The sequence below is a fragment of the Canis lupus genome, chromosome 10, assembly GCF_048164855.1.
Source record: "Canis lupus baileyi chromosome 10, mCanLup2.hap1, whole genome shotgun sequence".
Lineage (NCBI taxonomy): Eukaryota > Metazoa > Chordata > Mammalia > Carnivora > Canidae > Canis > Canis lupus.
Window position 1 is genome coordinate 63,122,448 of NC_132847.1, and position 26,608 is coordinate 63,149,055.

The 26,608-nt window shown below is 39.7% G+C and overlaps 1 protein-coding gene and 1 long non-coding RNA gene across 2 annotated transcripts in view; one reads left to right on the plus strand and one right to left on the minus strand.

The window, feature by feature from the left end:
* The window catches only part of SLC44A1 (solute carrier family 44 member 1), a 192,410-nt gene extending 168,619 nt beyond the window's left edge, over nt 1–23,791 (plus strand). Inside the window, exon 16 of the mRNA XM_072842218.1 lies at nt 22,912–23,791. Within this exon, the coding sequence (XP_072698319.1) occupies nt 22,912–22,926 (15 nt within the window). The 3' untranslated portion in view covers nt 22,927–23,791. The remainder of the gene's footprint in view (nt 1–22,911) is intronic.
* Nucleotides 22,104–26,608, minus strand: part of LOC140641809 (uncharacterized) — a 70,868-nt gene continuing 66,363 nt past the window's right edge. The window contains exon 3 of the long non-coding RNA XR_012038402.1: nt 22,104–23,005. This is a non-coding gene — a long non-coding RNA (uncharacterized lncRNA). The remainder of the gene's footprint in view (nt 23,006–26,608) is intronic.

Here is a 26,608-nt window from a genome sequence, read left to right on the forward strand (position 1 = left end):
AACAGGATTTCTTTTCGACTGTATGTCCTAGGGACTAACCATTAGGGATCAGGTTATTGGCAGAGTTTTTGTAAACGTGGTGGTCGGTGTTCTTCATGCGAAAGGAGGACTTTTTTCCTCTTGTATTGAAGTCTGGGTTCTTTGATGGGATGAATATAAGAATGGACCATTTCAGTCCTTCCTGGAGGCCGTGTCAGATCCTCCGGGGTGATCTCAAGCCTGAGGAGGGGCTGCCTCTGTGAAGGTACCCGGTGGTGCCTGGCAGGCGGGAAGGGCTCAGTAGATGTTGGGGGAATGAATGAACACATGAGGCCCTTTCCAGCCTGACTATCCCTGAGTCAAGGCTGGGAGATGCTATCATATGGGCTGCGTGGGGTGCAAATCAGTGTTTCTCAAAGTGCATCACAATGGAGGATGGAGGGAGGATAAGAAGGTGGTGCTTAAAATGGAAATTTTGATTAAAAAAAATTTTTTTTTAAAGATTTTATTTATTTATTAATGAGAGACACAGAGACATAGGCAGAGGGAGAAGCAGGCTCCTCGATGGGATCCCCAGACCCCAGGATCACGACCCGAGCCGAAGGCCACCACTCAACCACTGAGCCACCCAGGTGTCCCTAAAATGGAAAATTTTCATTCAAGGCCCTACTCCAAACCTGCTGAATCAGAATCTCCGCAGCTGGGCCTCAGGAATCTGCATTTTGACAATCCCTGCCCTCCCAGCGCCTCTCCTGTGTAATGAACTCTAGCACCACCGGTGTGTATATTGGCTGTTCTGGTTAAAGCTTCCACAGAGGGATGGGACCTTAGAAAGGAGCAGGAATTCCTGCTGGAGCTGGATTTTGGGTGGTCATCCTCGAGGAAGCAGCCGTAGCAGATGTGCTTGTGTCTGACGACACCTGCTGGTTGCTGGTGACAATTAGCAAACGCACCAGCCCCTCCAACGGCACAGGTGTTTTCTCTTATGGGGCCTACAATGCTGCATTTTAGTGTTTGAATTCTAACAGCAGTGAATAATATCCCCAAACCCCAGGTATTGGGGGGACACCTGCTTTCACATTTCTGTCCTCTTTTCAGTAGCTCTGGGTAGAATCAAGAGATTCTTGAAGAATATGGTCCTTCAATTATCTTATATGTTTCTTAGAACAAATATTCTTATTTCTTTTTTTTTTTAAAGATTTTATTTATTTATTACAGAGAGAGAGAAAGCAAGAGGAGAGGCAGAGGGAGAAGCGGACTCCCCGCTGAGCAGAAAGCCTGATGCGGGCAAATCCCAGGACCCTGAGATCATAACCTGAGCCAAAGGCAGACACTTAACTGACTGAGCTACCCAGGTCCCCAAATATTCTTATTTCATGCTCCTATGAAACACTGACAAGTTTTGGATTTCCTCTGAGAGGATTTACTGAAACTTCAACTAGAGAGCTCATTCTTTGTGGTTGTTTTAACGAAATCATGAGAAGCCAACTTTTATCTCTCATTGAAGACTCCAGGCAGGATAAAGAGGAAAATGTTTCAAGATATCTTAGCGTAATTGGTTCCTTTCCTTACTGAGCACCTACTCTATGCCGGCCCTCCTCTCAGGGAGTTCAAAGTTCAGGAATGGAGAGGGGGTGGGTGTGGTCAATGCCATGGAAGTGCGTGTGATGTGTAGAAGCAGTGAGGGGATAGAGGTGGAATCCACAAATATGATGAAGCCTGCAACAAATTCATTCTTCTGAATCCTACACAGACATTCCCAGGTCAGAAGTTCCCAGAATAGAGACAAGTATGTGCTAAAACATAGAGGTGTGAAATGGGATTTGGGGTGTCTGCACTGGGAGAGGGGTAACCTCCAATTAATTTGCTCTTATGAAGAGTGAGGCTGCAAGTGACGGGTGCTGGGGCCAAGGAGGCAGGCTGGGCCTCATCTACCTGCCAAGAAGGTTAAATTTCACCCTATAGGTGTGAATAACCACTGAAAAGTTGAAATTTAAGATTTGCTTTTTTTTTTAAGCTTTTATTTATTTATTCGTGAGAGACACAGAAAGAGAGAGAGGCAGAGACACAGGCAGAGGGAGAAGCAGGCTCCATTCAGGGAGCCTGATGCGGGACCCAATCACGCCCTGGGCCAAAGGCAGGCACTAAACCACCAAGCCACTCAGGGATCCCTAAGATTTGCTTTTTATCAGATAATTTATTGCATTGGAATATCAATGCAGTAAGTACAGGACTTCCTTTGTAACTAACGGGTCAAATCTGAGTCCAAATTCCTGAAGATTGTATATAGTAGTTGAGAATTTTGTGCAGATTCAACACAAAAGGTCCCAGTCCATTTGGAAAATCTCTTAGCATTCTAGTAATTAGATTTGGCCTGTGTATTTAAACAGGAGGTTCTTTTTATGTAGATAGATGGCAGGCTTGGATCTCTGCACCTTTTTTCTAAAGATCATACTTATTTATGTATTTGAGAGAGAGAAATAATAAAAGCAGGGGGAGGGGCAGAGGGAGAGGAAGAGGGAAAGAATCTCAAGCAGACTCCATGCTGAGCATGGAGCTGGAAGCTCCATCTCGTGACCTTGAGATCCTGACCCGAGGCCAAACCAAGAGTGGGACACTTAGCCACCCAGGCGCCCCATCATGCCTTTTATTTCAGAGCTTCTGCACTGCCTCTCTTCCTGTCCTAACAGGACCCTCCATGAAGCTTTGCCTGTCACACAAAATCTCTCAGGTATCCTTCCCAGGACCCAAAGCTAGCACTGGTTCATAGTCAGAGCCAGAGGCAGGAAAGAAACCAATTCATTGTTTTGTGCATAACTTTTCATCTTTTAAAAATAATAAATGATTGGGGGCACTTGGGTGGCTCAGTTGGTTATGTGTCTGCCTTCAGCTCAGGTCATGATCCCAGGATCTTGGGATCGTGCCCCACATTGGGCTCCCTGCTCAGAGGGGAGCCTGCTTCTCCCTCTCCTTCTGCCCACCACTCCCCCTGCTTGTGCACTTTCTCTGTCTCTCAAATAATTAAACAAATGAAATCTTTAAAAAATAATAAGTGATAATGGATATATTTCCATGTTGCTTTTCACAGCAGCATAAGGTGCTCACCTTGTGTTCATGCTACATAATCAACACTTTTCCTCGTGAAAGATGGACAAACACAATCTTTTTATTTCTTCCTCCTCCCTTCTGCTCCATCTTCAGCCACACTGTGTATATATCCTTACACACTTGACCTGATCCAGCAGAAAGAGCATGGATTTGGAAACTGATGGACTTGAATTTGAATCTTGCCTCCTCCCTGCCATTATGTTAGCAAGCCACTTAACTTTTCCTTTTTTTTTTCCACTGGGCGAAAGGAGCTAATAATACCTTCTCTTGAGGATTGAGTGAGAAAAATATGTATAAAATGACTGAGACCAGTACCCAACACCCAGCAGGCCCTTAATAAATGTTAGTCCTTTCCCTTTTTTCTTTCCTTCCCTTGATATCGATGAATCATCAAAAGACCAGGAAGCACACAGCATTCAGACTGCAACAGTGGTAAGTGGCTATTAGTTCATGCTGTTCTGTGCTGTTCTATGGGGTTTACCTCTGAAACAGGTTAATTAAATAAGAGACCTTTTCTTAGCTTACAGATTTTCTGTCCCAATCGCTCTGTAAAGAGTTTGAGCTCTTTCAAGTATGGAGTCTGACGGTCATTAACCAGCTGTTCCGAGAGGAATCCAGTCCTGTCAATATTTGCTCACCGCTGGCCATGGACCATAACTCTGATGTGATCCCCAGAACCAGGCTCTCTTGACCTGGGGGTGGGACTGCCCCATCAGCACAGATAAGTAGCTTGTGCCTGACTGGCCCAGCCCCAAATCAGGAGAGGGTCTCTTAGCCACTCATGCCGAAGTGTGACTTTCTTATTAACAGGTATTACCTAACAGATGGAGGGTTCTTGCTTATTAGCCAGGTCAACAGCCTAAAGGACATTACTCTCAAAGATTTGGTCCAAAGTTAATCTTTGACTTCAAGGGGTAACATTTGGGGGGACAGTTCCCCAAAATTGTATATATTCTGTTCTGTGGTAGTCATCTACTCTTAATATTCCAGAAATGCAGAGATATTGGCAAATTGTGCCTGAACAAAGTTTGGCCGTGGACATGACAATCAAAAAAGAGTCAAGTGACAAAAGATTGAAGAACCCAAAAGAAAAAGACTTAGAAGATGAAGAATCCTAATGATGGCATGCAGATGTGTGGTAGGAATTGTGCTGGTTTGCACACCTTCGGTACCTCCGAATAGCACTAATATAAATTATATAAACACCTGCCTGAGGGGGTGTTTATATGTTATATTAGTGCTACCTACCACAGACAAACTGGTGACTGACATGGGGAGATAACGATGATACTCAAACATTACTCTGCTTTATTGTACTTGAAGGATTTTAAAGTATGTTCAAAGCAATTTTTAAAAAAAAGATTTTATTTATTTATTTGACAGAGAGCATGAGAGAGCACAAGCAGGAGGAGAGGGAGAAGCAGACTTCCTGCTGAGCAGGGAGCCAGATGTGGGGCTCTATCCCAGGGCCCTGGGATCACAACCTGAGCCAAAGGCAGATGCTTAACCGACGGAGCCACCCAGGCTTCCCAAAGCAATTTTTTAATTTTGTGTTTAATAAGCTCAAAGGGTTGGAAAGGAGATTGTACCTTCATTGTAGTTTTACAAAGGCAGCACCTTTCAGGAAATACACGAGTCAAGAGAAAGAGCCTTTGGACAGACCGTTATCTCCCCATCTGGGATTTTAAAGGTTTGAACACACTACACTCTAGGAAGCATCTTGTTTGCTCTGGAACTTCTAATTTACAGGTACATACAATGGCGAAATTATTAATAGAAATTAATTTAGTAATCCCTACCTTCTAACCAGTTTAGGAGTCCTCGTAGAAGGCAGCATGTTTGCGTGCTGCCTGCTTTGACAGTTGGAGAGCAGAATCTGGTGCTTTGCACCTTCCATAGTATACACAGCTGTCTTTGGAACAGCTGGTGCCTGTGCTGTTTGAAACCTGTCAATCATTTGCTCAGAGGGCTCTTTTGTCTGCTATTACTCAGGACAGATGCCATGGTCTCCAGAGCCCATCCAGTCCAGGATCTCCTGGTCTGGATGGAAAGCATCCTGCTGCCTGCAGCCGCAACCACCCCCCACCCCCCATTGGGGCAGAAAGAGAGGGGAGACACCAAATGTCCTGTTTAACTTCCTGTTAGATTCCAAGGAAGAGGGAGGAAGACACAGGACTTAATTAAATAAAAATCATGGTTATCTGTAACTTCTGTTATTTACGAAGCGTTGGCCTACTATTGGGAATGGAAAATTAAAGTTATCATGAGATTCTTAAATTGTCCTGGAAACAGAAATGTGCGCATGCAGGAGTCAGAGTGGAGTTACAAAGGCTCTTTCCTTTCACTGGAAATCACATACCCCTTTTTCTATACACATCTCTTTCTTTTCTTCCAAAGTAAGGAAGTCTGCAATGTCAGAAAGTTGAGCTGATTATAGTCAATATAATATTTATTTAAATAGCATGGTCTAGATAGATCTGCTTTTGGGTTGCTTTGAAATGCTTCCAAGAAAAGAACTGCAAAAGCCCATTTGAAGACATAGGTAGATAGCATAATTTTGGGAGATAAAAAGTGTTCAGCAGAATTTGAATAAACTGACAAATACCTAGAGTTCCAGAGGTGCAACCACATTATATATTTTAAGAAGGCAGATGTTAGGCATTTAAAAAAATCATGTTATGTTAACTTATTTTTTCATTATAAAACAATACCTGGGAATGATTCTTCTGGTTTTCAAATAGATGGTCTGATAAATAAGACGCATTAGTATTTTGTGAATCAGATGTGCTAGTATGGTGTACATTGTTCCAGGAACAGCCACCATTTACTGAACACTTACTAAGTGAGAGCTACAGCACTATGGGCTTTATGTGGATTATCTCTTTACATCCTTATAAATCATGAGACACTGAATTGTTCCCATTTTATTTTATTTTTTTAAAAAGATTTTATTCATGAGAGACACAGAGAGAGAGAGAAGCAGAGACACACGCAGAGGGAGAAGCAGGCTCCATGCAGGGAGCCTGATGTGGGACTGGATCCTGGGACTCCAGGATCATGCCCTGGACCAAAGGCAGACGCCCAACTACTGAGCCACCCAGGCGTTCCCTCCATTTTATTTTATGATTTTTATTTTTTTAAAGATTTAGTGTTTAAGTAACCTCTACACCCAATGGGGGTCTTGAACACACAACCCTGAGATCAAGAGTTGCATGCTCTACCGGCAGAGCCAGCCAGGCGCCCCCAGTTCCCATTTTAAAGATAAGAACACAATGACTCAGATCAGAGGGCCTCTAGCAGGTTACTGAAGTGTTAGATCCACAGTGATTAACAGACCTCTGGATTATGGGGGTTTATATAATAGCCCACGTTCAGAGAAGAGAGCAACAATATTCATGATCCAGTCTTGCTTTAAGTTCTTTTTTTTTTTAATTTTTATTTATTTATGATAGTCACAGAGAGAGAGAGAGAGAGAGAGAGAGAGAGGCAGAGACACAGGCAGAGGGAGAAGCAGGCTCCATGCAACGGGAGCCTGATGTGGGATTCCATCCCGGGTCTCCAGGATCGTGCCCTGGGCCAAAGGCAGGCGCTAAACCACTGCGCCACCCAGGGATCCCTTGCTTTAAGTTCATAATCCTCCAGGCATCTCCTTGTAATTTCTTTGGCGCCTGGGTATGTTATTATTTTCCAACCGTGTATAGGGCCCAAGTCTTCCAATAACTAGCCATAGATTCAGTGTTATGCTTGCTGAAATCTTTTACTAGGTGCCAGCTGACAGGAGGCAAGATGGTGTTGTTGGGTTGGACTTTCCTGAGTTACAACAATAAGGATGTCCACCAGCACCTCTTTTAACTCAAGCTCAAAGTCAAATCTAGCAATTTAAGTACTCATTCCAGTACCAATTTAAGTACTCATTCTCAATTTGAAGTACATTTCCTACTTCAAATGTAAGAACTGCTCCTAGGGCCCTCATGCTCTGATGTGGGGTCTCCTGTTCCATCAGCTGCCATGAGACAGACCCCTGGCTAGGGCAATCCTGTCACAAGTCTTGGTGAGGTGATGTGGCCACTGGCTAAGAGTAAAATTTGCATTATGTTTTAAAAGCTCATTGTAAAATAATGCCCTCCAAACTATAGTTCCTTGGGGCAAAACCTGGATTTGGTGTCCTATTTGTGGTCTGCACGAAGTTAAACATTTTCTCTCAAAATTCTTCGAGTGCCATCACCAATCTAAACGAAGAAAGAATTTTAACTTATTTAGATTACTATCCAGACCTAAAGAAGAAGTTTGGGGCATGATATCCAAGTCACCCAACTAAAAACTCTAGAATCTTCCATAGCTTTTCCTTCTCCCCAGTCATCTCCCAGCCCCCAACAAGGAACAAAGCTAGATTTATCTCAGGCCCTGTGTGGGACATAGTAGGTACTCAACAAAGGCTACTTATTGAGTGGACAAAGGAAAAGTGGGAGGGAGAGAAGGAAAGCGGGAGGACAGTTTAGAACTTCAGTGTTCAAAATCTGCCCTAAGGTTAACAGTGTGCAGAAACAGCTCTTTTAAAAGTTATTTGGCGATGTGCATTAAAATCTAAAGAAGGTGCACATCCCTTAATCAAGTACTTCTGTATTTAGAAATTTAAGACGTGCAAAAAGATTTTGTCACAAACCAGAGTATTGTTCCCAGTGAGAAGATATTTCAGCCAACCTGAATGTCCAACAAGAAGGAATCAGATTGGTGAATCACAATACATCTATAGCTGTTCTTCCCCTGGTTTTTCCCATCTCAGTAAATAGCATGACTGTTAAGCCAGCCGCTCAGGCTGGGAAGCTAGAATCATTCCTAAATTTCCCTCCCTCCATTTCAACTGTTATTCCAAATCCTATCATTTTCCAAAATATACAGGGAGTCATCTTGTGTTAGCCCAAGCCGGCAATAGATGTCGTCAAGCCTAAAAGCCAGTGTATGAAACAGTTGTGAATGTTTCAGGGGTTGACTTGTCATGATACGAGGAAATACATTGTTCCAATAACGGTAAGTGGGTAATGATCACTCCATCAACATCAGGCAGGATGAAATTAACTGAGAGACATAGAGAAACATGGACAAGGAAAAATTAGAAAACAATGATACAGGATCATACGCATAAAACATACTGTACTATGCTCGATGGATGGTTTATGAGATTTTTCAAAGTTGATTTTGACTAGATGCAATCAGTACCGCCTGAAGTAGCACTGAGCATCAGGTCCTCACTCCTGCCCTCCTCCCTCTGGACCCCTTCAGAGGGCAAGAAGTCCACAGAGCCGAAGGGACATGGCCCCCCAAAGCCCACTTCCTTCCCCTGAGGCCACACTGAAGAAACCCAAGCCCCCAGAACTCTCTCCTTCAACAAGGCCTGAATGGGTTTCTTTTCCAGGTACCTCCTCCAAGGGTGGATCCTGGCTGTGGCAGGGGTGTGGATGGATCTTGGACTAGTGGGCTCAGGAGTCTGCAGGGAGCATCAGAAGGGGGCTGGAGCAAGGAATGGGAAAAGAATGGGTCCTCTTGCCTCCGACCCCACAAGTGCTAGTAGCCACCCTGGATGTGGTATTTCCTGCCACCTCCCCCCCAGCGCCACCATATCTCATCTGCACCCATTACTACCTCTACACTACTCTGGGCCCTGTCCCCTCTTAGGTGGGTTGCCGTGGTACTCCCCTAACTAGCTTCCTGTCGTATGCTCTTGTCCCCTAGTCCCTTCTCCTACACAGGATAAGCAGAACGAGCTTTCTCAAACATGCATCGGATCATGTAACTGCCATGGTGTGACAATGTGGTGTCTACTCCGTGCCATGACGTGGGTGCCTCCAGCTTCTGCTGTCTCGGCCTCAACAAATGCCAGCCACAGACACCATCTTTCAGTTTCCAGCGCTTGCTAAGAAATTTTCCACCTCAGGGCCTTCAAGTATGTTGCCATGCTGTGCCATCCTCCATAATGAATTTTTAATGGTGGCCTACCTTTTTATTCGGCCACCTGCATCTATTTCTCCTGTTTGTTTAATGCCTACTACCTCCATCAAATTGTAATCATCACATTCAATAATACACACACCAGAACTTAGTAATATGTAGTACACATGTGCCATTAATTAATCTGTAAATGGAGTACCATTTTGTCATAAAATAATATTTATTGGCATATAAAATGGCACATGATGTAAAATTAAATGAAAAAAGCAGATTATGTAGTAATATAATCCCATTTTTGTTTCTAAAAATGTGAATATGGGCAGCCTGGGTGGCTCAGCACTTTAGTGTCACCTTCAGCCCAGGGCATGATCCTGGAGACCCGGGATCGAGTCTCACATCAGGCTCCCTGCATGGAGCCTGCTTCTCCCTCTGACTGTGTCTCTGCTTCTCTCTCTCTCTGTGTCTCTCATGAATAAATAAATAAATATAATCTTAAAAAATTAAATTAAATAAAAATGTGACTATATATACTACACATACATTTGTGTGTGTTAAAAAATATGCAAGGTGCAACAGTGGTTTTCTGGGTTGCAAAATTATAATTTATGTTTGCTTATCTTTTAAATACTGAGTGTGTATTATCTTCATAATAAGAACACATTTTGGTTTTTATAACTAAATAAATACATTAATATCCACCTGTACAGAAACTATCCCAGTAAACTGACATTTTACTTGGAAATAGGTTAGATGTCCAGCGTTATGGGATTGTTGAGCTGGGTTATGGCACAACAATTCAATAAAATGGTAGGTAACCATCAAAAAACCATTATGAAGGATGCCACAGCCTTGAAAATACTAATGATATTACATTAACTTAGATATTTAAAAAGTGGGATGAAATGATAAAAAATACTTTTAAATGGCTTCTTTTGTTCACCAAACTCCCTATTATATCACTTAGTACATTTCTACGTGCTTGAACAATTTATGTCTGATATACGCTAGTTGCATGTTAATTTTTTTGGTAAGAATATTTGTAGAATTTAGGCTTTATATATAAATTACTTCTAAATAAAATCTCAAATTCCCTAGGATGTGAAATGCATCACTAATCCACAAGGGGGCGATATCATAGTCATTAAGCCACATGAGAGAATTTGCTGAGGTTACTCGGTGCATTGCATCGTTCCTAACGTTATTTCTTATTTGATCTTTGATCTACGTTGGCATTTACATTCCTTTTAGGCCCTAGAAATGTAATATATTTTGTGCTTTTATTTTTAAATTATGAAGTAAATAATTCCCCTGGCTGGGAGGAAGTGAAGGTCTCTCTCCGCCCATACGTTTTTGGTTCCTCACTACTTTGCTTCCTAAATCTTTTTCATTTTCTAAAATAACAAATAATATCAATTGATATTTCCTGAAAACATTCTATGAGTAAGTCATTGTGGTGGGTCTTTATATATATTATCTCATTTACTCTTGCACAGTGGATGGTCTTCATTTTACAGATGAGAAAATAGAGGCTAAGGAAGATTGGTAATTTGCCCAAAGTCCACAGTTATCTTTTGCCAGAGCCTGGATTCAAGCCCAGTCTCTGTAAAGAAATTGTTAAATGGATAAATTGAAAACTAAGCAAATAAAGGAGTAAACAAATGACTATACATAAATAAATGAGAGAGAGAGAGAGAGAAAGAGAGAGAGAGAGAGAGAGTGTGTGTGTGTGTGTGTGTGTATGTGTGTATCTATCTACTATCTATCTAATTCAGGTCATATTAAAAATAAAAGGCTACAGTAAGTTAGATACCTATTAAATAATTTCTATCCTCTGTTTTCCCTTAACATAAAATATGAGAATTTTATTGTGTGTTATTAAAAATTCCTTGCAAACAAGGCTATAATAGATTTACAATCTTCTTTCATTTTATGTACTATATTTTCTTCAGTCTTTCCTCTATAATTGAATTTAGTAGTTCCCCCTCGAAATTAGAGAATTATTAATAATGTTAAAACGATCACTTTTGTATAGAGATCTTTGTCTTTCCATTGTTAAGGTTACATCTCTGGAACTTGAATGACTTATTAGATAAAAATAAACCAGCTTTTTTTTCTTAAATTTTATTTATTTGAAAGAGAGGGTGAGAGAGAGAGAACATGAGCGGGGGGAGGGGCAGATCCTACCCACTGAGCAGGGAGCCCAATGTGGGGATCAATTCCGGGACCCTGAGATCATGACCCGAGCCAAAGGCAGACGCTTAACCGACTGAACCACCCAGGCACCACAAGAAATGAACTTTTAAAAGGCTCTTGTTAAGTTAAAAGTTTATTTTTATTTTTTTAAAGATTTTATTTATTAATTTGTGAAAGACATGGAGAGAGATGCAGAGGTAGAGGGAGAAGCAGGCTCCCCACAGTGAGCCCAATGCAGGACTCGATCCCAGGACCCCAGGATCATGACCTGAGCCGAAGGCAGACGCTCAACCACTGAGCCACCCAGGTGCCCCTAAGTTAAAGTTTTAACCTGATGATCAAAGTAACTCATTTTCCTTTCAATATATGTAGCAAATATTTCCAGAAAGGAAAGAAAAACTATGCTGTATCCCCCTTACCAGAATTAACTACTTTTATGATGTTTATTTCCTGCTATATATTTATGTATATGTAATATTTATCTACATGTATGTCTCATTTCCACAGAGTTGATAATAAGACATATACACATAGAAGCTTCATATCCTGTCCTCGCCATTTAAACATTATATATAACATTATATATAGGTATGTACATAAACATATTTCAGATCATTAAATATTCTTCAGAAACATGATTTATAATAGTGGATTTATATTTCCTTATGTTAATGTTTTATCATTAAACTTTTAGATTATTTTAATCTTTTGATTGTAGGATGTATTTGTCATACTGCTGATTGGTTCCTTAAGATAGACTTCTGGAAATGGTATCACTAGATCAAAAGGTAAAGGTACTTCTTTATGAATGTTGATACATATTGCCAAATTGCTTTCAAGAAAGGTACCAAATTACTAAGGTAAATATTTACTAAGGTCTATGAATGTCCCCATTTTCCCACACCTGGCAGCTACTCAGGACACCATTCTCACTCACTTCTGATAACCCTAACAGCAGAAGATGAATGACGGTCTCTTGTTTTTGCTTGCATTTCTTTATTAGTGAATTAAATATGTTGCATTAATTTATCAGCCTTTTCTATTTCCTCTTCTGTAAACTCTCTATTCATGTCCCTTGCCAATTTTGTTATTGAGATATCACTGCTTTCCTTACTGTTGGATAAATGATTTTTATATATTAGGGATATTAGCATCTTTTCAGTCATATATTCATTGCAAATATTTTTCCTTATTTATGTGTCTAATTTTGCTAGTGATATTTTATCTATCAATGGTCTAAATTTTTATGATAGACAAATTGATTTATTTTGTGTTATTTTCCCAATTTTTTCGTTCAAGTCTTTCCTTATTCCCCTAAATCAATAAAATACTTACCTATATATTCTTCTATTTTTTTCAATTTTTTTATTTTCAAAATTGAGGTATGGGGTACCTGAATGGTCAGTCAGTTAAGTGTCTGCCTTTGGCTCAGGTCATGATCTCGGGGTCCTGGGATTGAGCCCCACCTCGGGTTGCCTGCACTGGGGAGACTGCCTCCCCCTCTGCCCCCTGCTCATGTTCTCTCTCATTATCTCTCCAAATAAATAAAATCTTTTTAAAAATTAAGGTATAATTTATATTCTGTTTTTAATTTTTTTTTAAGATTTTCTTTATTGATTCATGAGAGACACAGAGAGAGGGAGAGACACAGGCAGAGGGAGAAGCAGGCTCCCTGCGGGGAGTGACATAGGACCCGATCCCAGGACCCCGGAATCACACCCTGAGCTAAAGGCAGATGCTCAACCACTGAGCCACCTAGGCATCCCTGTCTTTAATGGTTTTATTTTTCATTTTTCATATTTATTAATAGCTGGAAGTCATTTTGTTATATAACATGAAATGAGGGGATCCCTGGGTGGCGCAGCGGTTTGGCGCCTGCCTTTGGCCCAGGGCGCGATCTTGGAGACCCGGGATCGAATCCCACGTCCATGCAGGGAGCCCGTTTCTCCCTCTGCCTGTCTCTGCTTCTCTCTCTCTCTCTCTGTGACTATCATAAATTAAAATAAATAAAATAAATAAATAAAATAACATGAAATGAGGTCCATACTAAATATTTAACCAATTTCCACCAAATCATTTATTGAATAATTCATCCCTTCCTTCACTGATTTTTAAAGATGTTTTATTGTATGCAGTAGACTCCTTAATATTTCCAAGAAAGATAGTAGTAGCCAAGAGTTTGGACTTTGTGATCAACCACATTTAGGTTCAGATTCTGGCTCTGCCTCTGGCTCTGCTTTTTTTTTTTTTTGGTTTGGGGAAATTACTTAGCTCATTGAATCCTGTTTCTCCACCTATAAAAGAGGGATTGTATTGTAGAGAGGACTCTATTATATTATATGGTGCATCCAGAGCATTTAGCATGAGGTGTGTCACCTGGGAAGTAGTCTATAGAGTACATATTAGTTGCTATGATTATGACTGTGATATTGGTAAAGTTATTCCATATTTTTTTAAAAGATTTAATTTATTCATGAGAGATACAGAGAGAAAGGCAGAGACGTAGGCAGAGGGAGAAGCAGGGAGCTTCTGTGGGGAGCCCGATGTGGGACTTGATCTGGGGACCGTGGGATCACGCCCTGAGCCAAAGGCAGATGCTCAACCGCTGAGCCACCCAAGTGTCCCAACTTAGTCCATCTTTTAATAAATCTCAATGTTCTTGAATGATGTAGAAAGCTTTCATGAGTTACTGGGAATCTGAAAAATAAAGCTGCATTTGTTTTAACCTGTAATGAGTTACTGGGAATTTGATTAAAAAATAAAACAAAGCTGCATTCATATCTCCACAGTGGATTTTAGTGAGGCTCCACTCACAACTAAATGATACACTTCCACATCTACAGGGCATACAATTCAGATTATGCTTTAGAACAAAGACCTGAAGAATAAAACAAACAAACAGAACAAAACAAAAAACAGATTATCTTAAAAGCTAAAGGGATTTGGGGGTAAAGTTTTCTGTATTACTTTATTTTTTTTGACAATAATTGTGTATATTAAGGGAAGAATAATAAAGAAGTTTCCATTGGAAAAACTGCATACCTGAACAAAGTTAGAGATTAATCATCACCAACATTTAGAGCTCATTGCAAATGGTAAAACATCAATGCTTAAATCTGTAAATGCGGAGAAGCCCTGTAGGAACTGTTTCAAGGCATATTTGTTTCATCAATCTCTCTGGTTTCCTGTGCCAGGTTTTTTTATTGTAGTTTTAGATTGCACTTTCATATCTGTGAAGCCAATTCCCACCTTAATCTTTATTTTGAAATTTTATTTAATAGCAACTCTTGCCCATTATTCTTCCAGGTGAAATGTAGATTCACTTTTAAGCCTTTCCAATTGCCTACCTGCCATCTCCACTGGATTTCTTTTTTATTTTCTCAAAGATTGATTTTATTTATTTATTTATTTATTTATTTGACACAGAGAGAGCACAAGCAGGGGGAGGGGTAGAGGGAAAGGGAGAAGCAGACTCCCTGCTGAGCAGGGAGCCCCATGTGGGGTTTGATCCCAGGATTCTGGGATCATGACCTGAGCCAAATGCAGACGCTTAACTGACTGAGCCACCCAGGCACCCCCCACTTGGATTTCTAATAACCATATCAAACTTAACATTCCCACACCGAACTCTTCTCATTAAATAGCAACTCTGCCCTTGGCATTTGCTGAGAACAAAAGCTGTGAATCATCCTTGACCATGTTTTTTCTCTCACACCCCACACCCAATCCATTAACAACTCCTGTGGACTCTATTTTTCCATAGAGAGCCATAATACAGTCATTCTCACCTCTTCCATTGCTGCTACCCCTTATTTGTTACCTGGAAAATGGCAACAGATTCCTAACTCATCTTCCGGCTTCCAGCCTTGTCCCCTTACATTTTATTCTCAACACAAGAGTCAGGGTGATCTTTTTAAAATCTAAGTCAGATTTCATCAGTTCTCTGTTCAGCACTCTCCAAAGGCTTACCATCTCACTCAAAATAAATTGACTACATTTCAAAGTCCCTATATGATTCACCCCCCCTACTGCTGCTCTCAAATCATTTCCTACCATTCTCCCTTCAATCACTCTCTTCCAGCCACGAGACCTCCCCCAGGACCTTGCTGTTCTTTGTATAACCAGGTATATCTTAGGACCTTTGTACTTGCTTCCACATGTCTCATGCACTCACTTGCTTTAGGTCTCAGTACAAATGTTACCTTATCAGTAAGGCCTTCCTTGAACTACTTACAGAAAATAGTAACACCACCACCACATTCCCTGTCTGGTTCATATCTCTAATTTTTCCATATGCCACTTATTATCTTTTGATATATAGAATCACTTAATAACTGTTTACTGTCAAAAAGGTCATGAAATTTTAATTAGAAGACTACTAGATTTATAAATTAATTTGGAAAACATTATTTTTAAAATAATTATGCTTCCCATTCAGAATTGCACCTGAAAAGAGTAACTCTGACCAGTTCCAAGAGCCTCTGAGAGACAAATGGTCAAATAAGACCCAAATTCCAGTCCATATAGTATAGTTAAGAGAATTTGAAGCCTACTAAATTTTAAGCAGGTATAACTCCACGTCATCACAGTACCTTCAAATTCATCTGATAAATGTTAATTGAGTTCCTATTCTGTACTTTGCACAGTAAACAATTGAGGACTTCTTTTTCTGGTATACTTCCAGCATTTTACAAGATTACCAAAAACAGGAAGTTGGCTATATTAAATTATCATTTTTCATAGGTTAAAAACAGTTAAATGGTGGCTCTAGTTTTTGAATAATTGCTTTATAGGCCCACTCTTTTGTCAATGATTACCTTGTAGGCCAACAACTATCTGTTCAGACCACTCCTTGTTAGAAGTGATAAAACCTTACCATTGATGTAGAATAGAATGCCTGTTGTTCTATTTCACTTTGCTGAAGGTAGCTGGGAGGAAGCATCTGAAAGATTGAAGAAAACATCCAAAAACAATATCATGTCATTAATAAGCAAGGTATAAAGAAAGGGGGCAGAGACAATGATTCTCTGGGCCTGGAAGTTTTGTTCTTCTGTCTTTAGGGACCAAAGTGTTGTTGCAATATGCTCTTCCAGAAAGAACAACCAAAGGTGGATCCCTCTTTTCTTCTTTCCTGGTACCAAAAATCATAGAGTAGCATGGTATGTAGTTTGTGTCTGATAATGTTCTATTATGATCACAGCTGGAACAAGAATCGTAACCCTGAACTTTGGAACAAAGATGGATTTCTGCTCAGCACAAGTTTTATTACAGTACATTACAGCAAACCCAGAAAGACAGCCCTGATTTTTTTTTAAAGATTTTCTTTTTTCTTTCTTTCTTTTCTTTCTTTCTTTCTTTCTTTCTTTCTTTCTTTCTTTCTTTCTTTCCTTCTTTCTTTCTCTTTCTTTCAAGAGAGAGAGAAATAGAGAGTGTGAGCATGAGCCAGGGAAGATGCACAGGGAGAGAATCTCCAGCAGACTCCACACTGAGCTTGAGCTGGACACAACTCTGAGATCATGACCAAGAGTCAGATGTTTAGCTGACTGAGCCACCCAGGCACCCCAAGACAGCCCTGATTTTTAAATAAAAATTTTCCTTTTTAAGTTGCTTAAAATTGAGTCTTAAATTTGCCATATTAAAAACTAGGAACTTCTGTTCATCAAAAGACACCATGGAAAGAGAGAAAATAGAAGCCTCAGACTGGAAAAATGACATTTTCAAAACACATTTGATAAAGAGTTCCTATCCAAAATGTATAAAGAACCTCTGCAATAGAATAAAAGAGACCCCAAATGAGTAAAAGACTTGAACAGGCACTTTCCAAATGCCCAATGAGCATACAAAATGCTGCTTAACATCTTCATTTATCTAGGACATGCAAATTAGAACCACAATGATACTACTACCCAACCTAGCCAACAAGATGGCTAAAATTTAAGGTGTTGGCTAGGTTGTAGAGCTACTGGAACTCTCATTTACTGCTCATGGGAAAATAAATCAGTGTAAGCACATTGGAAACTTATTTGGCTATATTATTAAATCTAAAAATAAATATATGTCCTAAGATCCAGCAAGTTCACTCCTGTGTATGTGCCCAATGAAAGTGCATGCATACATGCACCAAAAGTTATGTTTAATAATCTTCATGGGTGGATTATTTATAAGAGCCAAAACTATAAATAAATAAATAAATAAATAAATAAATTTAAAAAAGAGCCCAAACTGGAAAAAACTCTATTGTTTTTTAAGTATTGTCAACTATACTTCCATTTTAAAAGATAGTAAAAACTGGAAATAATTCATGTTTATAATAGTCAAATGGATTAATAAATTGTGTTATAGTTAAACAATAGCATACTACATGGAAGTGAAAAAAGAATGAGCTACAGCTAACTTGAAACAACATGAAGAAATCATACAGATGAAATATTGAGCAAAATGCTAAACACAAGAGTATATACAGTGTGATTTCATTTAACTCAAGTTTAAGAACAGGCAAAAGTTATCTATGATAAAAGAGAACAGAATAATGGTTACTTTGTGGAGTGTTTTGACTGAGATGGGGCATGAGGGAGAGAATATATATACATATATATATAGGAGACAAAGATATATATATGTCTTCTTTATCCATTCATCAGTTGAAGGACATCATGGCTCTTTCCAAAGTTTGGCTATTGTGGACATTGCTGCTATGAACATTGGGGTGCATGTGTCCTGGCATTTCACTACATCAGTATCTTTGGGGTAAATACCCAGTAGTGCATAGTAGGGTCATAGGTTAGCTCTATATTTAACTTCTTGAGGAACCTCCACACTGTTTTCCAGAGTGAAGCAGCCAGTTCTTGATTTTGGCTCGGGTCATGATCTTGGGGTCCTGGGATCAAGACCCACAGTGGGCTCTGCATTCAGGGGGAATCTGCTTGAGGATTCTCTCTCTCCCTCTTCCTCTGTCCCTCCCACTGCATGCTCTCTCTCTCTCTCTCTCTCAAATAATAAATTGTTTTTAAAAAGTACTAAATTCAGATAGATCATAGAAAAGATTATGTAGTGAAAATAGCTTTATATATAAAAGAGGGAGTCTCAGAAAAACAGAGCTCTTGAAAGTTAGCAATAGAATAAAAATGTAAAATTCAGTAGAAGAGTTAGAAGATGAATTTGAGGAAACCTCTCAGAAAGTAGGGCAAAAAAAGATGGAAAAGATAAAATTAGAGATTCATTCCAGGGAATTCAACGTCCAAATTCAGGGCACTCCAGAGAGGTTGTGGGGGAGGGGCCCCTGGGAGTGAGGGAGGGAAGGAGGGAGATGGAGGGGGAGGGGCAGGGAGAAACTGTTATACATAGAAAAAGGATCAATAATCAGAATGACAATGGCTTTCTAACACAGTACTGGTAACTACAAAAAAATGGAAGAACACTTTCAAAATTTTGAAGGAAAGTGGTTTCCATTGTAGATTCTCCATCTATCCAGACTGTGAAATCTATGTGAGAGTAGAATAAAGACATTTCAGATATACAAGGGATTTACATACAGTCATACCAATTATACCAGATCATAATCAAAGACAACTGATCACTCTGTTTTCTATATAAAAAGAAATGATAATCATGATCAACTGTTTTTATTTTAAGGAGGTAGAATGAGAAAAATTAAGTCAAAAGAAAGTAGGATGATAAAAAAAAATGAGTAAAATTTGAAACCATTTAAATTCACTTTTTATTTAACAAATATGTACCTAGTGTCTATTTTTTTTGCCAGCACTGTTTGTTTGTTTTAAATTTGAGAGAAATAACACAAGCAGAGGGGAGGGGAGAAGCAGACACCCTGATGAGCAGGGACCCCCATCCGGGCTCCATCCCAGGACCCTAGGGTCATGACCTGTGTCGAAGGCAGATGATTAACCAATTGAGCCACGCCGGTGCCATTGCTAGCACTGTTTTATTTATTTATTTATTTTTTTATTTTTTTGGGCTTGAATCTAGTTTATTAAAAGCTGAAACTCTATCCTCTCACTTCTGTGCCAACGCTTCTTTTTTTTTATTTTTTAATTTTTTATTTTTTTTAATTTATTTTTTATTGGTGTTCAATTTACTAACATACAGAATAACCCCCAGTGCCCGTCACCCATTCACTCCCACCCCCGCCCTCCTCCCCTTCTACCACCTAGCACTGTTTTAAATGCTCAAGTTACAATGGTGAAAACAGAAAAAAGTCTTTGCCCTTATAAAGCACATTAGGGAAACGTTTAAATAATAATTATACATCTACTTAATGAAATATTATGTAACCTTTACAATTATACATGAATACCAGAGACATAGGAAATGTTTATAATATAATGTGAGGTGAGAAGAACACAGGTTTGGCCAAAGATAAAAGGGAAGTCATAAATCTAAAATAGGTATGCTACAATGGTGAGATTATGAATAAAGTTTTCTTTTTGTAAAAATTCACTTTAATTTTATGCTGGGTTTTTAAACAGACAAGGAAAACATTAAAAATTTTAAAAAACAGAATTGGTAAAAATCCTATGTTGGCTGTTTAAAATTCTATGCCAAGCATTTCATTTGGAAAGAGTTGCTGTCAAAGATGTTTATTATCTGAAATCTTTATAACTATTAGCTCTTTGCTAATAGGATACTATTTGCTAGTAAGATACTAGAGGGCATTGTATTTAAGTTCAGGAGCCATCCAAAAAAATTGTACAAAGGGGTTTTCTTTCTCTTCCTTAAGAGAGAGAATAGGAAATTACCTCTCCTGGTGGGAAAAATATGACCATTTGGTTGGATGTTATCATGAACGCTTTCTTTTTTACTCCAGCTATGCAGAGGAAAATGAGGGTGTCGAAAGGAATGCAGAGCCAATGTCAAATTGGAGGCTAGAAAGATCCATTAAACTTTGCCTATTAATTAGCTCTGTGAGCTAATGAGCTCTATGAACAAGGTGAATAGACTCCCTAAAATTGAATCAGAGAAGAGTTACTGGCAGCTTACTGGCAGCTGATACCACAGTTTTTCATAAAGGACACTCTAATACTCCCGGCTGGTGAGGGAATAATATCGGCAGTGATATTACTGAGGTACTTTCCACAGGTGGTAGTGAGAGCTTATTTTAGCACCATGTATTTGTACTAAACATGAGACTTCAGGAATCTCTATGTAGAAAACTGCTGTATACTGTATAGGAAGCAAAACTTTCTTGGATCAGCTAATTAGATCTAGTCTTGGACATGAAATCTGGGGATCTGACATAACAGGAAAATTCAGGGAGCCTTGAAATGAATGTTATAATCATGTCTCAGGATGAGTTAGATGCTGTGGGTTTTTTCATGTTCAAGAGCAGTAGGAAAGATAATGATTCCATTAAAGTGTTGTATAAAATCGTATTCAATCAGATTACACACATTATTTATATTTAGCTTCTTAATCAATATTTTATAATTTTAAAAAGGAGGAAGCTAACTGTAATGTAGTCTCCTGGATGGGATCCTGGAATAGGAAAGGACATTAAAGAAAATGAATGAGATATGAATAAAGTACAAAGTTTAATTAATGACTATATACCAATATGGGCTCATTAGTTTTAACAAATGTACATAGTGACATAAGATGTAAACAATATGGGCTCATTAGTTTTAACAAATGTACATAGTGACATAAGATGTAAACAATAGGGACATAAAATGTAAACAGTAGGGTGTGGGGTATATGGGAACTCTCTGTATTATTTTTGCAACTTTTCTATAAACCGAAAACTATTCTAAAATGAAAAGGTTATTTAGATTTTAAAAAAGGAGGAAAAACTTTTGTCTCAATTTCAGATAAATTACAACTTTGGCTTGAGCCTAGTTTTCAGACCGCACAACAGTAACTAACACATCAACCACTATCGGATGTCAGTCTAATCCTAGGTTCTGTTATTTTCAGTGGCAGGAAAAAAATCTTGGAAGTTGAAACTGCAAATCGAAATATGTAAAATCATAAAACATGGAACTGATGAGACAGCAATGCTTAGAAAAGGTGGGATGGTATATAGGAAAACATTGTAATTTCTTTCTTTGTTTTTTTATGAAAGATTTTATTTATTTATTCATGAGAGCCACAGGCAGAGGGAGAAGCAGGCTCCCTGCAGGGAGCCTGATGCAGGACTCAATCCCAGGACTGAGATCATGACCTGAGCCAAAGGCAGACGCTCAACCACTGAGCCACCCAGGTGCCCCAGAATTGTAATTTCTTAATTGAGGAACTGAAATAGTGAGAGCAATGACTTAGGGATTTATTCTATCAGGTGTTTGCAGAATGCGTTGAAGATGGGGAGAAATCTGTGGCAGGGGATCAGCAAAAGGCAATAACTGGCATATGGAACAAAAGCTTCAAGACTAAAAACCTAAAATGAAACTCGGGGCAAGGGTTTCAAGCAATATTATTCTTAGCACCACATACAACCTCTTTTAGGTGCCCAGAAACAAGCAGAGCCTACTGAGGAGACATGTATCCAGGTGATCTTAGCCTGTCTCCACTGCACCTTTGAATCCTAGGACTACTTTATGTCCCTTGTTCAAGTCCAAGGTCTCTTGGCATCTTGTCTGGACTGCATCTTGTCACCTCTGATTGTCCTTGCATCCGCACTGCACTTGTTTGATAGTTGAGCTGGAGTCAATGCTTCTTTTCTATTTTTAACCCATCCTAATGGGTTTAAAAAGAATTTTGTTTTGGAAAATATTTCAAACTTATAGAAAAGCTACAGGGATAAGAATGGGACACAGAACACTATATAAACTCTTGTTACACATATTGTTAAATATTTCTCTCTCTATATATATATACTTATTTATTTATTTATTTATTTATTTATTTATTTATATGTATGTGTACACACCCAATATTTTTGAACCATTTGAGAATAATTTGCATACACCATCACCCTTTAGTCCTAACGACTTTATTGCATATTTCCTAAGAATAAGGATATCCTTTTATAAAACCACAGTATATAGTTGTCAACTTTGGTACACTTTACACAGTCACTGTTTCTTGAATTGAACAGTGAGAACACCTATTATCCTGGTTTGACCTGTCCTACTGCTGAGTCACAGCGGGGAGAAATCCAAAGTCTTATTTGAATTTCAGGTTTGGGTCTTTGAGAGTGCGAAAGGTTCAGATTTTTCAGATTACTTTTGAATTCGACTCACTATGTGTTTGACTTCATTGTTCAGCTATTCTGAAAACATCTTTTTCAAAGAATAATGTTGAAAAAAAACAACAAAGAATAATGCCGATACCAATATTGGCAAACACTAACTGGACATTCATTATTATGTCAGGCACTGTTTTAAGCACTTTATATTTGTTAATGCACTTAATCCTCACAACAACTGTAAAGGACCATACCATAGCTATCTTCATTGGATACAGGGGGAAATGTAGGCATGGAAGTTAACTAAGTTGACCACAAATAGCTGATAATGGCATAAAAATCAAGATTTGAACTCAAGCTCTTTTCCTATTTGTTAATATGTGTGCATGTGTGTGCATGTGTATGTGTGTGTGTATTTCGCCTTCTTACATTTCACAGTGTCTTCTCTAAAGATGACCCCAAGCTATTTCTTGTTATTGATTGATTCTCATTGTGTTGTGTTCCCCTAGGAGAGAAGCATTCATTTTCTTGATGTGTTTATTTTTCAGCTGAAGCGAAGGTGACTGGTCCCATGAGCCCGGAAGAATGAACTCAGAAGAGGCTGTTTACATGAGGATCTCCCACTCACCAGCTGTTGAGAGTCTGTGGATGAAGAGCAGGATCTTATTACTTCAATGGAAGCGGGGGACCATGTTGCTGAACCACCAACAGCCAAGTGGATTTGGCACAGTAGGGCTGCCTAATAAATGATTCATCAGAAGAATTTGATGCAAGTCTGTCTTGCAGCAGTGTCTTCAAAGTTAGAGTTGCTTTCTTATCTAGCTTTGTGTATGTTTGCGTGATCTCTGCTGCTTCTCCCTCAAGCGCCACTACTGGCCTGAAGACTAGATCCACAATGAAATTCTCTTCATTCAGGCTATTTATAGAGCCAGTGTGGGTTCATAACTATTTATTGAGTGCCTGTTCCATGCCAGTCATTAGGCTGAATGCTTTAAAATATTTACGCTTCACAAAACACCTACTTTATCCATTTTGCCTACAAGGAAATGGAGGCTCAGAGTGATTGTGCACTATGTATAAGATCACACAGTTGGCAGAGTCAAGGCTCAAGTCTAGATCTAGGTCTAAAGCCCCTTCATTCTAACACATTGCTTTGCCTATGACTACTGCAGGGATAATTAGCCCATCATATCATCACTGGTATTCCTCTCATAACTAGAGACAGGGATGGGGGTATATGTAGGAAGTGTCTGAGAGGGAGGGTCAGGGAGGCTTTAGAGGCACTGAATAATTGCAGAATTGTTTTCTAAGAAAAATAACATAACGTGCTTTTAGATGAAAGGTTGATAAACTATGGCCTGTGAGTCAAATCCAGCCCCCAACCTATTTTTTGTAAATAAAGTTTTATGGGAACACAGCCATCTCCAATCCTGTATGTGTTGTCTATGATTGATTTCTCTCTACAGTGGCATAGTTGCATAGTTGTGGTAGAGATCATATGGCCTGCAAAGCCTAAAATATTGACTATCTGGGTGTTGCCAGAAAAAGGTAGCTGATCCCTGTTTCAGATGACTTAGGAAGAAAGCCAACAGTTTTCATTAGGCTGATTTATGTTTTTTTTTCCATTGAACTGAAAAACTACTTGAAGATTTGTAATACAGAGGTAATCACTGTATTCTAATGGTGGTGTCCAAGTCTGAATGGGGGTGGAGGGTTTGAGATCTAACCCCAGAAGGTTAAGGGATAGGGAGTAGAAGGGAGATGTTTGAGCCTCTGGGTCCCCAGTCAACTCCTCACCCCAGATGCATCCCACTCATGCCCTTCCTATTCCTCCTGCCAAATCAGGTTTCCTAAAATAACTCTTTGCTCATAAACTTGTAAGTGGTTTCCCACTTACAACATGCTCAAATCCCAATACTCCAGCCTGGAATTTAGAGACCACAACAATCTGACCCCTACTAATCTCTCTTTCCACTCCTTTCCTTTTTAAAAAAATCATGAGTAAGTCATGCCAAATTTGAATTTATATTTCAAAGCCAATTTACTACTCTTTGATTCTTTAAAGTTTTTTAGTGTTAATTCCAGTATAGTTAACATACAGTGTTAACATTAGTTTCAGGTGTACAATATAGTGATTCAACAGTTGTATGCATTACTCAGAGCTCATCATGATAAATGTGCTCTTTAATCCTCATTGTTTATTTCACCAATCCCCCCACTCTTTGATTCACCTTTTTTTTTTTTTTTGAGAGAGAGAGAGAGAGAGAGAGAGGAACCATGTGCTGAGGCAAGTGTGCCAGGGAGGGGGGAGAGAATCCTAAGCAGACGCTTAGCCCACAGGCCAACACGGGGCTCAGTCTTAAGACCCAGAGATCATGACCTGAGCTGAAATCAAGAGCTGGATGCTTAACCAACTGAGCCACCCAGGCACCCCTGATTCACTGTTATATAAGTAGAAAAGTAAGCATATAAAAGTATTTGATAACAGGAAACCAGGCTGTGCTTTATATATGATGTCACTGTACCTAAGTTAAAACTAAACAAAAGAAAAAATTTTTTAAAGGTTTTATTTATTTATTCATGAGAGACAGAGAGAGGAGAGAGAGAGAGAGGCAGAGACACAGGCAGAGGGAGAAGCAGGCTCCACGCAGGGAGCCCGACATGGGATTCGATCCTGGGTCTCGAGGATCAGGCCCTGGGCTGTAGGCGGCACTAAACCGCTGAGCCACCAGGGCTGCCCCCTTGTTTTGTTTTTAAATTGTAATACAAGCGTTCTCTCACATTACCATGTAGTTTTCATAAAGATAATTTTTCATGCTGCAGAACAGTCCATGACTTAGATGTTCCAATGTTTTCCTAATACTTCCCCGGTATCAGGACATTGAGGGCTCCTATTTCCATTCATTTCATCTCCTATCTCCATTCCCCAGAGTAGTTCTTGGTTCCCAACTTCGCTCATGCTGTTTCCTTGGCTTGGAGAGGGTTTTGTCTTCCCTTCATGTCTGCTGGTATTACGTTCCCCCGTCCAGCTTTGGTTCTGTCATCCCCCTGTCACCCCCAGCCTTTGAAAACTCCTATGGCTAAGGAAAAGTTCATATAGTGCCCTGCAGAGTGAGAGGTGGATTTCAAGAGATTTATTTCCCTTGGACATGCTGACATGGCACCATCTGAACCTGACAATAAGAGCACAGTAATACCGAAGGGCTCACAGACACCATTATTTCCTGGTGCTGTGCTCAGGAGAATGGTTTATTTTAGAAAATGATAATTGATAGGGGCACCTGGGTGTTCAGTCAGTCAAGTGATCAACTCTTGACTTCAGCTCAGGTCATGATCTCAGGGTCGTGAGATGGAGTCCCTCGTTGGGCTTCATGCTGGGAGTGGAGCCTGCTTAAGGTTATCTCTCTCCCTCCCTCTGCCACTACCCTGCTCCTGCTCTTTTTCTTGCTCTCTTCCTCAAAAAATAAAAATAATTGATAGCTACCATATACTATGTACTTTCCATAAATCGGGGATTATTCTAGGTAAGCACTTTACATAGTCATTTATCTTCATGACAACCGTTTCAGGTGGGTATTGTTAATACTCCTCATTTTACAAATAAGAACATTGACGTACAAAGAGGTTACCAAATCACCCAAGGCCACACAACTGGTAAGTGGTAGACTTGGCATTTTTTAAAAAAATATTTTATTTATTTATTTATTCATGAGAGACACACAGAGAGAGGTGGAGACATAGGCAGAGGCAGAAGCAGCCTCCCTGCGGGGAACCCGGTGTGGAACTCAATCCCAGGACCCTGGGATCACAACCTGAGCCAAAGGCAGATGCTCAACCACAGAGCCACCCAGGTGCCCCTAGGCTTGGCATTTGAATTCAGTCTGGTATCAGAATCTGGGTGCTTAGCCAGTGGTCAATTCACTATGGCCCTTTATCTTCCAAGTCTCAATTAGTCTCAATCTGGCCCATACTATTCCATACCATAGGAACAGTGAGAACAACTCTGTGTTGGAGGGACCAGGTGGTGGGGTGGGGCGGGGGGCAGCATCCTTTCACAATGAAGAAATATACAGGCCGATAAATTTGCTTTGTCCTTGGTCATTCCCTGAACAAGATGAGTCTAGAGACATTTCGAGAGCCAAGGCAGGCTCTGATGGAAACACCTGTGTCTTCCAGACTTCCCTTATCTCGGTGTCTCCAGTGCCTAGCATAAAGCAAGCCATAATACATGGAGAAGGTATTGTG